Source organism: Odontesthes bonariensis, chromosome 18 (genome assembly GCF_027942865.1).
Source record: "Odontesthes bonariensis isolate fOdoBon6 chromosome 18, fOdoBon6.hap1, whole genome shotgun sequence".
Lineage (NCBI taxonomy): Eukaryota > Metazoa > Chordata > Actinopteri > Atheriniformes > Atherinopsidae > Odontesthes > Odontesthes bonariensis.
In genome coordinates, this window is record NC_134523.1 from 7,464,038 (window position 1) to 7,482,329 (window position 18,292).

Here is an 18,292-nt window from a genome sequence, read left to right on the forward strand (position 1 = left end):
AAATCCCTTTGTAAATTTTCCCGACCTCTTGTGAGCTCAAATTGCATATTTTCACCTGAATATGTGCAAGTGTAAGCATCCTTTTACGCTGAGTAACATATAAAACAGAGGACAATTGGTTCCAGCATGCATTGCCCCCATCCCCCTTTCTTCTAACTCCCTGTCACTTCACTTGCATAGACACAGACCAAGGGGCCAGAAAACAAAAGCTAAAGAAGAGGAGGGGTTGAGTGAAAGAGTTCCCTGTGTGGAAGAAGACAAGAAAAATGGATGGAGAGAGAATCTAGTCAAAGAAACAATGCAAGAGAAGAGCAGTTTGAGTTAAGTCTAGATAAGCAAAGGTGAAAATCTGTCTGGAAGATATGGAAGAGACACTGTTACGTGAGCTGAGGAGCACGCACGTAAGAGTGGGACTAGAGTTAAAACTGAGGTAAGAAAGAGAGACAGGGAAACATTTAGTTGGAGGGCAGCAAAGAGGAAGAGCACAGCTCATTGAAATTCAGGGGACATGCCGACTGCAGCTGCACCTATCAAATCACCACTTCTAACTCTGACAGGCACAAGCCGTCCTGCCCATGTAGGGGCCACTACCTACCCCCCCCCACAAACACACTCAATCCCACACATTACATACAAACACACATGTATATATTCTGGCTTGCATCTGTACTACACAGCAGTGCATGTTGTCATGGATATTCTTCCAGAGAGCAGCACTGGCACCACAGCTGGTTCTGCAGTGCTGCTTGTACCTTAGTGTCGGTACCCTCTCTCATCCTCTGCATTCACCAAAACTCCTCTCAACTGACTTACTTACATAACACATGTACACCCTCACCCCACTCCCCCTCCTACTTTTCTTTTTTTTTATTCGTCAATGTCTGAAGCTGAGTTAACACGGATATACAGATATCGGTGTTGCTCGACAGTTTCTGACTTCCTTTCTATCAAAATGGCATACAAGCAGATAAATAAAAGCCACTGATATGACAGCACAGACACAAAATCTTACCTTTTTACATATATATATATATATTTATTTTATTTTTTTTCAATCCAGCCAGTACTTGGCAGCCATTCAAATAGGTTTGGTCCCTCCTGTATTTCCTGCTGTTGGCACAACCAGTTGGTTTAATATTTGATTTGCCTTTTCTTTGATTATACAGACTTATATTAGACCTGCTGCCCTGAACCACGTTTACCGTTTGCCAAGACTACAGCGAGCTTGATAATCTCTCTCTCTCTCACACACGCACATACACACCCACACACACACACACACACAGCAATACCTTCAGTACAGCATTGCTTAAATATCTTAAAGAAAATACAATGGACAGTAAGGATTCAATATCCCAGAGTTCATTCCTCAAAAAAATGTGTGGTTAAAATCTGCTTAATCATCCATCTTATTAGTTTCCAACTAACTACAGGGTTTCTTCATTTTTGCATAAATAATTTTTTTCTGACCCTGCTTTTCTTTTCCTCTATAGACTGCATTAGATGTTGCCCTTTTTTTTTTTTTTTTTTTTTTTTTTTTTTAAATCCTAACTTTCATGCTTGATTTCCCAAAACTTGTTACATCCTGATTTTGGCCAATGCTTGTATTGCCATGTCCTTCAATCAGCTTGGGTATTCCTTCTTAGTTGGTATTAATCAAATGCCAGCGTGAGTAGAAGTATCTCATCACAACTCCAGCACCACTTTTACACGTACATACAACCATATTTGCTGATGGGGAGTGCACAAATGTGCTAGTATGTATACAGACTACATCTTTATTGTCAAGCTGTTGAATATTATGAACAATTTTATACTCAAATCAAGTGAAGTTTGTCCTATTTCTTTGTCCGCTCCCCCGCCTTTTGTGCCTTTTTCTTTGTCTCATTAAAGTGAGTTTTTTTCTTTTGAGTCCTAGAAGTGTTGATCTCACCTTGTGCATTAAATCTGTCTTTGTCCCCTTAGCCTATACTCTTTTATTTACACCCAAAGTAATGCTTCATTTCTAAGTGAATTGGTTTAATAAGTAGCGGCCTATGAATAAGGACCCCACTTATCTTTTCCATCAGCTCCAAGACAAACTGAAGGCAATTTTGAACAGACATAGGAACTCTCTGAAAGGTCACTGACAAAATACCTCAGTGAATTGATCGTTTAATGATCTTGACACTTAGATTTTATGCACTACTTCCAAGTAGTTCCAAGTGCAATAAGTCTTACTATCATTGATGGATTTAAACCTTTTGACTCACATCCTGTAAATGCTTGAAGCTGTAGCTTGGTGACTGCATTTTGGATCTGAGAAGGTCACTGTAACTTCAAACCTAATAGCCAGAATTACACAATTTCCATCATTATGCCTGTGCTACTTTATGTGTTGTGCATGATCCTCAAGCTCAGTTTTGCTTATCTGCACACATTTACTTATTTATACAAAACTGCTTTTTTTTTTTATATGCTAACAGTTGCGTATATTTAGTTTGATCTTTTGATTATATTTGATTATAAGATATGCAACAAACACTGCAAAAATTGTGGGAGAAACATTAGATGGATCCATATTTTTAGGATATTTTTACAATTTGGCTACTGCCAATTTATGTTGCTTCTGAGATTTTCTAGGGGCAACAAACCACACCCTGTTGACATGATAAACTTGGTGAATCACATAAAGAATTATTTGCAAACTGCTGTTTAACCTAGTTGTCTGCCATTTTTGTCTTTCGGATTAGATTATCTGTTCCCCTCTGAACATAGAGAGGAGCGCGAACAGGCCAAGGCGCACACATTTGGGTACTAATGCAAACACATGAGCTCGCCTATGTACACAAATAAGTTTAGACTAATACATATTGTCTCACAAAGGAATTGTTGTATTCCTTTGAGTATGAATATTTGCACAATCTGATAAATGTCCTGCAAGTGCCAAGCTTTTCACTGCTCACAAAGTATTGTCTTTCTGTGACATTTCATTTGTCAGTGTGAAGGATCTTAACTTGTTGTACAGTTAAGAGTGCCGGTTAAGCGTTTGGGAAAAATTCCTGATGGTCTGTCATGGTATTTTCTCACTTTTTTTCCTAATCAAGTGTTCAGGGTGGGGAAAGATGGGAAACGAGAAATGTACAGAAATCATTGAGCTACAAAAGTAATCACAAAGAATGTACTGTTTGTGCGGTGGGGAGCATTATTTCACTACCTCTTCAGCACTCAGGTGGACACAGCAAAAGCAATGAAAAAACAGCTATGTAGTAGTTGCATTGTGTTGCTGTAACAGTGTATTGCATCCTTTCATGTTGCAGTTTTCTTTTGTTGGACTCTGTGTATATAGACAGAGCAGGCAGCTTAAGAGGTTCGCCTCATCACATTGCAACAAAACATCAACAGCGTCTCGTATTGCCTGGTAATACAGACAATACTTGATGCTCCGTTGAGGCCTCAGTGTGTCTACAAACTGCTTGGAAATGTCCGAGGAGATGTCCTACATGAATTCCAATGACATGAGAAAATGAGATGTGGGGATAGATGCTGTCCTCCCAGACTTGCCACAGCAAAAGGGCCTCAAAGCAAACGTGAGAGTTACCTTTGAGTTAGCATTACATCTGTCACAGACTGACGATGGCTAAAGAGGAGTGAATGTGGTGGTATCAAGATATTGTATAATACACACACTTTTCTGTGGGATGACTTTGCATCCATAGCTTTGTTTACTGGGACAGCATACGGACCAGAATGACAATTAGCTCAGCCGTGCTTTTAGGCGCATTGAGTTTTCCCCCCAGCAAAAGTATGGATCTAACCAATCCAATTAATGCTTCTAGTTAAATTGGATTCACTAAAATGAATGAACAACCACTAAAGATGATATGCAATTATAAAATAACACCAACAAAACATAAACGGATCATTATTTCAATACTTCAAAAATAATAGCTTTTCTTGTCTCTGTGCTCTTTTTTTTTTTTTTTTTTTCTCACCAGTGACTTGCCCCATGAATGAGGTGCTGACATCTTCCACTGGTGTCATTTTGAGCCAGTCACCAGGCAGTGGTTTCCCTCATTTTGAGTCTTGTTCCTGGGTGGTCAAAGTTGAGCCCGGCTACAATATCACCTTCACTATTGAACACTTCCAGACCAGCCGCCAGTTTGATGAGCTTGAAATCTTTGATGGTGGGTCATTATAACAGTTAAGAAAGTGAACTTATGTATACTATTGGTCGTGCGTTTTTTAAAAATGAGTTTTAAATAAGTTATGAAACTTTAGTTGCAGGATTATTTCTAATGTCTTTCGTCTCCATGTTTTCATCCAGGTCCATCCAGGCAGAGCCCGCTCCTGATTACCCTCAGCGGCAACTATTCCAGTCCACTGAGCATCACCAGCTCCAGTAATAAAGTCTATCTGCACTGGTCCTTTGATCACACAACCAGCCACAAAGGCTTTCGCATACGATACTCAGGTGGGTAAGGAGCAGGAATTAACTCGCATATATTCATCTCATTTACACTGTGATGGATTCACTGCATGAAAATAAATTCTGTACGACTTGTTATTTTGGGGCCTTGTTGTAAGTTCGATCTAATCAGTGGTGGTACTTTTTCAACAAGACCAACATCTGGGCTGCCAACTGTGGCTGAGACAGCCAGAAATATGACCCATCGTTACGAGAACCTAATCGTTCCACGTCTTGCTGTGCGGCAAGATTTGAGAATTAGTAAAATCTGTTATTGGTGTTGCTTATTATTCCTCTGTTTTGTCCTGCTCCAATGAAGGATCTGTTGGTATACGACACCTGCATAACTCACTGTGAATTAAGACTGTGTAAATATTTAAAAGGCTCCCTCCGTTCTCTATCAACACCACTCAGCCAGATTGACTAATCGTCTCTCTTGTCCTCTCAGAGGAGCTTTCTGTCTCCCCTGCCGGATGTTCTGTCACATCTCTCTCCGATTTTTCTCCTATCTCTTTTTCCCCCCTTTTTTTTTTTTTTTAAACCATTGATGGATTTTGCCATGGCAGATTAAGTGACAAACAGGCTAAGTGATCCCCAAGAACCTAAAAGTTCCCATGGTCAATATGGAACTGCCTTCTGTTGTACCTTCGTGGAGGGGAACAAACAGATGGCACAGCCACATTCAGTGTATTCAGCTTGACTCATCATCAATCCATATTTTCTCTCCAAGGGCAGGTCTTTCATTAACAAGTTGTAGGCATTTCCTCTTGCAATCCCCATCTCAGTTTCTTACTGTTTCACTCTATCCAAAGCTTCTTTCATGCTTTTCTAGGATTTTCTATTTTGGCATGTTCATCTTCTCCATCAGTTAAATCAACTTAGTAAGCCGGACTCCTTCCACTTCCTCCTCTTTTTCCCCTCGTTGTGTATGTATTCCAACATTGTCACCAGCCCATGCAGATTTAAATTATTCTAAGTTTCAGAGTGGATTACAGACAGGCAAGTTGTATTCTATTGCTGGCAAATAACAGAAATGTCTCAAAAGGAGCTTAAAGGCCACCGGTCCTGATGACTCCCTGGAGAAAGACCTGCTGTGGAACATATACAGTGTTGTTAGTGCATTTGAATTGAAATTGATTGAAAGTTAGGGCTTTTGTGTGATTGGTCGTCATGGGGAACACTAACGAGAATACATTCTTGAGATGTAAAGCTTTCAACCTTAAACTGAAGTGCTGGCAAAGCCTCAGGCGGCGCTGCTGTTGATCATCTCACAGGAAATCAAGCAATCTAGAAATCAACCTCAGTGTCCGCTTTCGTACGGTCAGTTTTGTTGCATTTTATTCTGTTTAGTAAGACAAAAAGGTGTCAGCTTACTTGAAAAGTCTCAAATGCTCTGTCTTATTGGAGCAACTTTTGTGAGGTAGAAAAATCTAATTTGTGCAGAATACTTCTTCATCATTATCACTTTAGGATTTTATATTATGTGGGAGATTTATCTGATTGTCTGCTTGGTGTTTTAAAAAAAAATCCCATTAAGTTGAAATTTCCCTTACCCACTTTTGAGCTTTTAAAGCCAGTGTTTGCTGTTTTTTATAGATTATTGATGTGGTGATAGTTATTATCTCATGATCATCATCATAATTTTCAGTTCATCTTATTATATTATGTAATGCAATCACAGACTGTGTTCCGTTACTGTCTTTGTCCAGCTTCTGTCTAATGTTGCACTGTTACTGTGAAATCTGCTAAATTCTGTTTATGCTTGTGAATGTTCTTTGGAAACTGTGAATCCATTTCTGGCTCCATTTGTGATGATGAATGATTATGGCTGCCACCAATTTAACCAAAAACAGATATTTTGTTCCTTTTATTGTGTATCCATCACTTTTATGATCTTCCTCTGACAAACTCCCATTTTGCTTTGCAGAACATTAGTTTCCCATAATCAATTTTTCTTGTCTTAGGACAGCAGTGTTTGCCTTAAAGAGATTGCATTGTTGTGCTTGTATTAATACGTACCCTCCATTTCCTCAGTATGAGAGGAGGATGCAGTAGAGATCTTTGGCTTTGTTCCTGTGAATGTGCATTAGTTGTTCACCTTCTCCACAACAACCTGCATTGCCTTGCGACATTGTTTTTTTTGTGTTGTGCTCTATTTAGTTGATTTGCATATTTATGAATTTATTTTTATTCTTTCGTTATTCTTATAGCTGCTTACTGCAGCCCTCCAAACAGTCCTGTAAATGGCACAGTGCACAGTCTGACAGGCACTAAGTTGGGCAGCACCTTGCGCTTCAGCTGTGACCAGGGCTTCCGGCTAATTGGACAGAGCAGCGCCACATGCACACGAAATGCACAAGGAATCTACCAGTGGAATGCACCAGTGCCACTTTGCCAAGGTAGGGGCTCATATTGCCTTATTTTTCTGGTTGCATGAGAGTGCAGAATGATTTAGCAGTTTAATGCACTTCCAAGGTTCTTCAGTTTTGAAAAATCTTGTCAGTATTTTTGTAGTCACCGTTTCAACATCTCATCCAACTTCTCAATTGCAGTAAGATTTTAATATCTAACTGCCATGCTGAGGTTAAGAGGACACTTGAGTTGCAGATCTGCTTGTATGATTTAAAATGATTGAAAGACCTTGAACAGAATCCTTTTTGCTTTGGATGAAAGAGCGTTTTCAGCTGAGAGCATGTCATCACTAGCAGCTCCTTAGCCTAAGGCGTGCCTCTATGACTTTATAGAACTGTTTTGAAGATTCAGTGTGAAATTAGGGCAATTTGGTTTACATGGACTAAACCTTCCCAATGCACAATTTTTAGAAATGATAAATGGTGTAAAAGTTAACCATAAAGACAGTTTAGAGATATTGAAAATAAACAAGAAAAGGAATATAAATTAAACTGAAGCCGCAGGGAAAATAGGCCTACTTCAAATACTCTTTTTTCAAAGAATACCAAAGTTTTGTTAGATTATTCAAGGAATTGATGGTGATGTGCTGTCTTCATTCAATACCAGTATTTCTTAATTATTTTGTGTCCAGATTTTCTTTCTATATTCCATTACAAAAGCATGAAATCTAAAACTCCTCTTCAGCAATCTAGTTTTTAACCACTCTTTTTAGCTTCAGGGAAGTTATTAATTCCCCATGCAATTCTAGGCCAAGTGTGATGACCATATAAAATACATGTCCTTTTGATAGGTCTATTTTGCAGATAATGGCCCAACCTAATGTTTACTGTACATCAGAGCAGGTTTTTAGACTGTATCTACACAGGAAAGCCTGTTGTTGGCTTGGCAGCTTTCAATGCAAAGATGTTTTTTTTTTTTGTTTTTTTTTTAATATGCTCTGCTATATGTCCTTTCGTTCAATCAGTTTTGTATGAGTTGAAATTACTTTCCTTCTCTCTTTTTGTAGTTATGTCCTGTGGAATGCCAATTCCTCCTGTTAATGGCAGCATTGTTGGCCAGGATTTTTCTCTTGGAGCCAGGGCCACCTACCAATGTAATGCTGGTTTTCGGCTTGCTGGGCCTGTCACCACCTCAGTGATCTGTCAAGAATCTGGGAGGTGGAGCCCAATTGAGGCCCCACCCAGATGTGTCCGTGAGTATTTCTCTTACCGTTTAGTTGCAGTATTACCAGAACAAACTCTTCAACACTTAAGAAACGTTTTAGACCCAGAAATATTTGGACGGGCATAATTTTTGTAATTCCATCTTTTAACTTACATGCACTCTAATTAAGATGATATAATAATTCTATGCTTAATATGACTCGCAGCTTTTTCTTGACGGTCTTTTCTTGCAAGTTAGAGGAGTGGTTTAGGAATTGCTGTTTTATTGAAACTTCTTTTTCATGTGCTCATATGCTGTTTGATGGACAGGTGTGGGTACTCCAATGCGGCTGGATTCTATCCCAGCTGTCATTGGCCATCCATCACAGGACAGTTTTATTCATATAGCACCTAATCACAACAAATGATTCAGTCCAATTCAAGCCATTTACAATCCAGTTTTATGGAATACAATCATAATTCAATTAAATCCAATTCAATTAAAATTCTAAATTATTCAATTGATACAGAGCTATAAAAAAAGAAAAAGATAGTTGCCTCACTAAGGAAACTAACAGATTGCATCGAAACTTCTCTTCGATTCAATCCCCCAACCTCTGGAAGAACCAGACTCGGGGAGGCTGGCCTGCCTTGGCTGGCTTGGGTGTAGCACCATAACAGGAATACCTGCTGTCATATGTACTGTACATGAAGAGTGAGGAAAGATGCATCATGGGTGGTACCCCAGCAGTCTAAACCTGCAGCAGCACGGCTATGGGATGTTTCAGGGTCATCTGAGCCATTCTTAACTATAAGCTTTATCAAAAAGGAAGGTTTTAAGCCTTATCTTAAAGATAGGGAGTGTGTCTTCTACCTGGAGATTTACTGGCAGCTGGTTCTACAAGAGATGGGCCTGATAACTGAAGGCTCTGCCTCCCATTCTACTTTTAGAAACTCTGGGAACCACAAGTAGACAAGCAGTCTGAGAGCAAAGTGATCTGTTGAGAAAATATCCAACTATGAGATCTTTAATATATATTGGAGCTTGGTCATTAAGAGTTGGGGACAGCAATTTAAAATTCTATTGTGAAATTAACAGGTAGCCAATGAAGATGAGCTAAAACTGGAGGAATATGATGTCTCCTACTAGTTTTCACCAGAACTATAGCTGCAGCTTTTTTGGTCAGCTGGAGGCTTATCAGAGAATTGTTTTGCACTGCCCAACAATAAAGAATTACAGTAGTCCAATGTCGAAGTAGCAAATACATGGACCTCTGCATCACCCTGAGACAGGATGCTCTTAGTTTTGATAATATTACAAAGGTGAAAGAAGGCAGTCCTATAAACCTGTTAATGAGTAAAAAAAAAAAAATACAAATTACCTGATGCAAGAATGTATAAAGTAAAAAGAATTAGTCCAAGCACAGAACCCTGCGTAGCTCCATGACTGGTGTGCGAGGAAAATTCTTCATTTACATGGAGAAACTGGAATCCATCAGATAAATATGACTTAAACAAACCTAATACGGTTCCTTTAATCCCTATAACATGTTGAAGTCTCTGTAACGGAATCCTGTGATCGATCGTATAAAATGCAGCATTGAGATCCAACAGCACAAGAACAGAGAGAAATCTGTTATCAGAGGCCAAGAGAAGATCATTGGTAACTTTCACCAGTGCTGTTTCTGTGCTCTGAATTCTGACTGAAACTCTTCAAAGAGATTTTTCTCAATGTAAATGATGCAACACTTTTTTTTTCAAAATCTTTAGACATAAATGGCAGATAGGATATAGCTATATGATAAGCTAACTGTCCTAGGTTAAGAGTAGTTTTAAAGTAGTTTTTATATAAATAAAAAAGATGATTATTAAAAACTCAAATATGTAGTTAAATCACTAATTTGGTATGACGTTTCAACTTCCAGCGGTTACCTGTCCTGACATCGGCCACTCTGCTGTGGAACATGGAAGATGGAGACTAATTTATGGCACTCAAAACAAATATGATGCTATAATGATGCTCATATGTGACCCAGGATATTACTACAGGGGTCAAAGAATCATTCGCTGCCAAGCAAATGGCACATGGAACTATCCTGATCCTCGCCCAGTCTGTGACAGTAAGTAGGAATAATTTTGATGCTGTCATATAATAATAATAATAATAATAATAATAATAATAAGGCAGTTGCCTCATTTACACTGAAATGTTGACCAAACTTTGAATAAAGGTAATCCAATGTGTTTAACTTCCAGACACTGCTCGTCTAATGAGAATAAAGTGAAACCATTTTATTATATTTCATCTATATGAGATTGTAATATTTTGTATTCTTTTCAGTCATCTCATGTGGAGACCTTGGGACTCCACCAAATGGTAACAAGATTGGAACACTGACTGTTTATGGAGCCACAGCCATTTTCTCCTGCAACACTGGATATACATTGGTGGGCTCTCGGGTACGAGAGTGTATGTCCAATGGGCTTTGGAGTGGAACACAGGTCCAGTGTCTAGGTGAGATTCTTAGTACATAAATATGACTACAACTGTATCTGTTTAAGTCCTGCTCTTAAAAGTTTTTCAATATTTGACTCTGTCTTTGCGTAGCTGGCCATTGTGGCACTCCAGAGCCTATAGTGAATGGGCAAATCATTGGAGAAAATTATAACTATCGAGGCAGTGTTGTGTACCAGTGTAACCCTGGATTTCGTCTCATTGGAGTTTCGGTGCGAATCTGTGAACAGGATCACCGCTGGTCAGGACGTACTCCTGTCTGTGTTCGTAAGTGTCGTTGGTTATTAAATGCTCAGATGATCTCATAAGTTAATCACACTTAGTTTTTTTTTCCACTGGCAACATTTGTAAGCCGGGAAGTTTCACTTCAGAATGCTACTTGTGGAAGCTTCATATTGTGTTTGTAATGGCCCATAATGATCTGTAATGAATAGATTCGGATTGTCTAGAGATGCTTTGATCAGGGTTGATCATAGTGTTCATCATTTGAATGTTTTAAGGCTTCTTCCACAAGTGTTTTGCCAAAACTTCAAAGATGGGAACAATACTCCAAAATATAACGTTGTATTCTCTGATACAGGTTAAGTTTGAGGAGGATTATTTAACCAGTGATGAAAAGAGCACTTTGACATGGGGCCAGTGCCTTTAAAGCTTGGATCATTATTAAACATCTTCATTCATGATCCAATCTGAATTTTCTTTCTTTTTCTAACTTTTTAAATGCAGACTTTATTTATACGCTGGGGAATGTAATTTGGAGCATCTTTAATTGAACAAAGTGCTTTTTAAATGTGCAACTATGACTTTCTTTCTCCTTTGAATATCTCAGCCATCACCTGTGGTCACCCCGGCAACCCTACCTTCGGTATGACACAAGGAACCCAGTTCAACTTGATTGATGTTGTGCGATTTGTCTGCAATACCGGATATGTTCTGCAGGGAGCTGTTAAATCTATGTGCCAGGCCAATGGACAGTGGAGCAAAGTGCTTCCTAAGTGTAAAAGTAAGTGTGATTCCCATTACATATATGATTTCTGCAGAGAACTATTAAACAAACAAATGCAAAAAAAATTACTAAAGTGGAAAGAACTAAAATTATATTTCTTTAAATCGGTGATGGAAACGGAGCTTGCCAATTCATTAGAAAAAAATTGCTAATATTGGGGAACATTTTATCCCTTGAAAAATAAAATGTGACATAGCGACTCTGATATTATGCTGTGAAACACAGCTTCATGCTCATCTAATTTGAAGATTCCACACACTTCCCTATGGGGATGAGGTTCTCCTTTTTAATTCTCTCATTTGTGTGGGTAGGCATAAAATTACTATATTTCTCAAGGTCATATCTTTTGTGACCACAGGTGACCGTAATCACACAGAAAGGGAGGCTGAAACACAGACACACCCTCGGAGAAGGAGTTTAACTGATTCATATTAGGAAATTGAAATGGAAAACCAAAGAGCAGTCCGGTTTATTTGATTACCACAGAGACTCAATTGCATGGTCTATGGAGGTTCCAGATAATATTTACATGTGATCTTGTTTCCTCTCAGCCTAACTACCTCTGCGATACCCTTAGGTTCACCTGTGTAAGAGGAAACAAAGTTAGCAAATAACCATGCAGAGACGAACAAACACAATCACAGGATCCTTGAGGTTGAATGAAAGACAGCAGGCCTGTCGAGACCTGTATTTTGCTTAAGATAAGAAGTACTGTGCTCTGCTTTGAATAAGTGAGGCAAAGACTTTTAATATGACGGTATATTTCTGTGACGAGCGATGTATCCCGGCACTCACATTTGTGTCTAAGTCGCTTTCAACTAAAGGCGTTCTGACAGGCGCAGAAAGAAGCTGCTCGCAAGGATGGGGCCTGAATGTGACAAGGCGGTGACAGAGCCAGTGACTGATTGACTTATGAATTTGTTTTAAATGAGAAGAAAAAGGATTTGGAGGTTTTTCATAGACATTTCTGTAGAGATTGAGAGGTTACAAGTCTCACAGGCATCCTTCTACAGTTATTAAAAAAAAGAGAGCACATTTGCCTGCTGCATGCATAAGTAGGCAAGATTGTCTCCCAGACATACGCCTTAAATCTCTCCGCTCTAGTGGCGACATCATATTACCATTGGCCTTGTTTTGATGTTGATGCTGACTCTGAGATGCATTTTATGTGAAGACTGTGTGCACATGCGTGTGTCAGTGAGGGTGAACGTCTGTTTTGATGGCCATTATCCTCGCTGTTGATGTGAAGACATAAGCAGCTTAGAGGTCTTTTTGTCAATCAGATTTATTACGTTAATTACAGCTATCGCGACACATTTAGTTAAGTGTCTGCCTCATGCTTGCTCCTTAAGTGGGTAAACTCTGCTGTACTGACATCCGCTTCGTCCATCTCATCTTAAACCTCAGCATCGGCTTTTCTTTTAGAAGGAGACAGAAAAATAAATATACGCTGAAGGCAGGAAAAGAGGAATGGGCGGGGAAGGAGTCACTCAGACAAAGGTAATCATTTCTACGGTCCAGATTTTAACTGTAAAGTCTGTAGGTTTCATCAATAATGCAGGGAACATGAGGCCGCTGCTCCCAGTCTTCTATGCTTCTCTAATCACCAATCTAAGTCACTGCAATAGAGCCTTATCTGGACAAAGGGTGTGCGTTTACTTACATTTTGGTGATACAAAAAAAAAGCCCACTGAAACACCACAGAGGGTGACAGGTTGCCCGCTTCTGAGTTGAACAGAAATGAACAGCCTCAGCTCCTCTTCTCCTCACACTTTTTTTCTTTCATCATTTTGCTTTCTTTCTTTCCTCACACTTAGGACACAAAGGAATTTACCAGGAAGTCATTCATTTTAGAATACTTCTGAACCTTTGTTACCTGAACACATTTGTTAAAAACTGAAATCTAAGCTTGGAAGTCCTCTTGCTGAAGCAGCTACTGCTTGAAATAGGTTTTGTAGTGTTATTATGCAGTAAGTTGTAAATGATGGCACCACAGGTCAGTGCTTTACTGGAAGGAATACATTATAATAGGTTTTTGCGGGATGATTTAGCAATGCTGGCCAGCTTGGGAGCATGAAAATGAGCAAGCTTTTAGGCACATTAGCATACAGTGGGTTCATTTTGGCTCGAGTGAAAACACATTCATAGGGATGAGACTGGCAAGGCAAATTGGGGCATAATGGCTACACAAGCACACCCAGACAGTATTTTATAAGCCATTAACAGTTTGATATCACCGTATATTCATAGTTCTAGTTAACACTATAGGGTAGGTAGCAACTCTGACTTTGTTGACTTTGCTGAGGTAATTGCTCATTCAAACCATACAGGTTGGTGTTGCGATCTTTAGTTGACTCTCGATCCTAGTTTATTTTTTACCATCAGAGCATCTTCCCCATAGACTGCATACCTCGGTCCTGACTCAATTCCATATTCTCTCCCCTTCCCCACCTACCTTATCTACTGCTAAACTGACGTGGAACTTCTCTTTCTTTGAGCTCTCCATCCATCAGCATCTCTGCACCACAACGGCCAACAGGAGACTGCCTCTTATGAGATAAATGTTCATTTCCGGAGTGTGCTATTTCATTTGGTTTCGGATGAATAGATGGATGCAGAATGAGTGGAAATAAAAACAAAAACAAATCCTTCCCATTTTGCTTTCTCTAAGATTTTACATAGAATTGCTTTTAAAATGTTGTTTTTCTGTCTTTTTTTCCCCCTCCCCTGCATTCCTCTCTGCAGTTGTGAACTGCACTGAGCCAGGTCATGTAGAGAACAGCATTAGGCAGGTTCTGCCCAGCGGGCCACATCGCTACAGCTTTCAGACTACTGTATCATACCGCTGCAACCCAGGCTACTACCTGCTGGGTACCAGCTCTATCTCCTGCCAAGGAGACGGCACCTGGGACCGCTCGTTGCCTAAATGCCTGTGTAAGTAACATCGGTGGTTGTTTGTGAGGGATGCCACAGTTTTCTGTTAACATGCAAAGAAATGTTGTATATTTATCACAAAGAAAAGCTTAAAATAATCCCATTTTGAATAACTGGAAAACAGTTAATGTTTTGCTGTTTTAATTTTGAGGCACTACATTTTACATTGAATGTATTTAGAACTCTTGTTTCTCTTCCCTGATTGGACAGTGGTGCTCTGTGACCGCCCCAGTGTCCCTCCCTACACCCAGATCTCAGGTGACCGTAAAACAGTTGGCTCAGTCATTCGCTACAGCTGCATAGGCCAGCGTACCATCATTGGCAACACTACACGAATGTGCCAGCTGGATGGACAATGGAGCGGCTCGCCACCACACTGCTCTGGTATGGACAACTAAACCCAGACTTAACTGGTCACCCAGAGTGACAGTTCAGAGTGCACAACCCAAAACTGACTTGTTATTTAAGATCAGCATGAATAAAACAAGAAACGATATAGTAATCTCATTTAATTGCTGAGCAATCTTATCATCCTCTTCTCTCATTTCTGCCTCTAATACTTAATTCATTTAGATGTTACAGCCCCTCCCAGTCACACCAATGCCCTCGTAATACCAGGCCAACAAATAAAGACCTTGGGTGGCAGCTGTTAGCAGGTAATGAGCAAAGTAGGTGGACCAAAGATGGAGTCGCCAGTCTACTCCACAGGCATCAAGGGCAAAGAGAGTGTCCTCCATAAAACTGTTTTAATCTGCTCACATTAGACTGAGGAACATCAACGCTCATACCTCAGCTGCGTTATAAAGCAGTATAAAGACACTGGCCCCTGTACTCCTCCTCCTGTTGCGATTTGCTTCAGAGCTCCAATGACAGTCTCACATGCAAAATACTATGGAGATGGCCCCACATGCAAATGCATACTCACAAAGACGTAACAGAGAAGTGCACAAACATAGACAGTGCCAGGGACGCATACAATAAAATACGCGCGCGCACACAAGTCGTGTGACAATAAAATAGATCCCTGACAGTTTAATGTCATAATTCATGACATTCACCCATTTCCTGCGAATTGCTTGTGGTCTCTCGACAGGCAATAAACAGCATTTTTATAGAAGCCAGAGAAGTACATACAGTACTAATGTTTTGTGTGATTGTTTTCAATTGAGGTATAACATTCATGTTTGGTACAATTTCAGCAAGTTTAATGAATAGATTGAGAATATGTTTGGGAAGCTAGTCTTTCCTTATGGGAGAAAGGGAAGGATAATTTTGTTGTTGGATGGCAATCGGCAGGTATTTGAGTCAATATTCTTATTCAAATTTTGCAAATCAAACATCACACAGTACATTTTCTAATGCAAATTCATACTTTGAAATAATACTTTGTGCCATAACGGTTAAAATTCACGAGTGTATGTTTTTTGTTTTGTCTTTTTAGGGGAATCTACTGGGATGTGTGGAGATCCAGGTGTTCCTGTGCACGGTATCCGTCTGGGAGACGAGTTCACGGTGGGCAGTGCTGTGCGCTTTAGCTGCGAGCCTGGCTACGTGTTAAAGGGTTCATCAGAGAGAACTTGTCTGTCCAATGGGACCTGGCTGGGCACACAACCTGAGTGTCATGGTAAGGAATACATGCATGTATGTATTCTGTGCTGAATACTCAGCTTAATGTCACAGTTTAGCTGTTTCAAGTTGCAGTTCTCTCCTATGATTAGGATCTTTTGTTGAGCACTTTAACTATGAAGGAAGAACTTCTGTCGGAATTATGCACGGTGTCTCTCACTGAATACTCGGAACATTCTGGACATTTGGACCTGGACAGAGACGTCATTGAGAAAAAATCATATCTGCTCACTTAGTGAATTACTCCTACAATCTAAACCTAAAAAATGCTGGACATCATGTTTAGCACATGTACTGTATGAGACATCAACATCGCGTTTTTCCCCGTTATCCCATTATCTTTTTATCTTTTTTTTCTTTTCTTTTTTTACTTCCTTTCTTAAGAAATATAGAGATATCCAGATAGTGTCAGATAATAGTGTTGATATTTCAGTCTCTTTCAGTCCACATGCTGAATTGTTCAAAACATTAGACCTCAAGCTGCTCTAGATGGCAAGTGAGCAGCTTGCACAGTCGCTCTGTAGCTTTTACTGGTGTGGATGTGTAAGTGGGTGAATGATGGACAAATTCATCTTTTGTTTGAACAAAAGACATATTGCATGCGTTTTGTGTGTCTGTTCTTTTAAACAAGAAAGTATGAAAAACGCAGAACCTGGTATTTCCTCTGGTTAACATTTGATTTTCGTCATCATGCAGCACTGCATTCATTCTGCTGAGACATGCTGAGACATTCTTTAATACGTGTAGTTTGTGTGTGAATAATCCATTCGGATCTTAAGTTCGGCACACACCATTCTCTGAGCATCTCTGAGACAGGATTGAGACGCCACGCACAGTGTGAAACAATTGAGAGCAGTAATGCTTTTGCTGTGGTCAAATATAATGAATACTGTAAAAATGCAAAGTACATAGAGGCTGCTAAAGAATTAGATGGGGGAAAAAAAAAGGAAATGGGTTAGTTTAACTTTAGATTATTAACAATATGTCTTGTTTATTTGCATGTAACAATATAATTGTATCTGCTCTACACATTCAGAATCCTCCTTTTTTTTTGACACTTTTCCTATTGAGGTTTCAGTTCATATTAACTTTATAAATGGTTGAATCGTTTAGCTTTTTTTTCCCCACTGTGTTTTAAATGAGATTTTTCATACTGCTCACTTAATTGATAGAGCAGTTGATAACCATGATTTCTAAGCTTGGAAAGCTGATCTGTGGCTGTCTTGCTGTCAGGGAAAACCCTGCCCTCTTTTTCCCACATAGTCCTGTGTAATTTCCAAAAGGATCATCCTGTGTCCACGTGGGCCATTAACACCACTTCTACCCCCCCCCCCCCCCCACATCAACTTTACTCTTGTGTGTAGTATGCCCAGTAACCAAAGTTGCCCACCTGTTCTCAGTTGGCACAGACTTCAAGGGCCAGGCTACATCTGGTAAATACAGGAGGGCGATGCCCACAGGGCTCTGAGGGCCTTGGGCAAGCTGGAGACTGTAATGAACAGAACCATCACTAGCGGCTGGACAGACACCAAGGGGATTTTCTGAGCAAAGGATATGTCCATCAAAGCAGAGTTTCTTATGAAGGAGGACACACAAGAACACGAGGAAGGTGGTCGTGGGCGGTAGAAAAACAAACCAAATGAGGAAGCATTTCTAACATGTACTGTAGCAGAAAACCAATTTGCATAATGTTTGTATGATGCAAGCCAATTAGAATGCATAGGAATGTCATGGGTGAGGACTCCCCTAACACCAAATGTTCAAGATTTATAAAAAAAAAAAAAAAAAAAATGCATAACATTTTTGTATTCAGTTGATTTTGTACTATGACCAGGCTTTGGTCCCTGATCTTTCCATAAAAAAATGGTTTGGTGAAGTACGTTTGCAACAGACCTGTGCAAAGAAGCCCACCTTTCCCTGAGACTCCTAAAGTGAAGGCTTTATGAGTTTGTTTTGGTGGGATTTAATGAAAGAATATGCTGTAATCCTCTCCACTGACCTTACCTTTTCTTTTTTCTTTTTTCTTTTTAGTGATATCCTGTGGAAATCCAGGAACTCCACGAAATGCCCAGATCCTCATTCACGATGGCCTGACTTTTTCCAGATCCATCACTTACAGTTGTAGGGAGGGCTACTACTCTACTGGACTGCTTACCAGACACTGTACTGTGAATGGGACCTGGACGGGCAACATGCCAGAATGTTCAGGT

At 39.8% G+C, this 18,292-nt stretch overlaps 1 protein-coding gene across 1 annotated transcript in view; it reads left to right on the top strand.

Annotated features, from left to right (window-relative positions):
* Positions 1 to 18,292, top strand: part of csmd2 (CUB and Sushi multiple domains 2) — a 227,750-nt gene that overhangs the window by 191,172 nt on the left and 18,286 nt on the right. The window contains exons 48-59 of the mRNA XM_075449084.1: positions 3,978 to 4,166; positions 4,307 to 4,453; positions 6,658 to 6,846; positions 7,866 to 8,051; positions 9,927 to 10,121; positions 10,343 to 10,516; positions 10,610 to 10,783; positions 11,346 to 11,519; positions 14,268 to 14,456; positions 14,667 to 14,840; positions 15,898 to 16,080; positions 18,114 to 18,290. Coding sequence (XP_075305199.1) covers positions 3,978 to 4,166; positions 4,307 to 4,453; positions 6,658 to 6,846; positions 7,866 to 8,051; positions 9,927 to 10,121; positions 10,343 to 10,516; positions 10,610 to 10,783; positions 11,346 to 11,519; positions 14,268 to 14,456; positions 14,667 to 14,840; positions 15,898 to 16,080; positions 18,114 to 18,290 — 2,151 coding nt within the window. The remainder of the gene's footprint in view (positions 1 to 3,977; positions 4,167 to 4,306; positions 4,454 to 6,657; positions 6,847 to 7,865; positions 8,052 to 9,926; positions 10,122 to 10,342; positions 10,517 to 10,609; positions 10,784 to 11,345; positions 11,520 to 14,267; positions 14,457 to 14,666; positions 14,841 to 15,897; positions 16,081 to 18,113; positions 18,291 to 18,292) is intronic.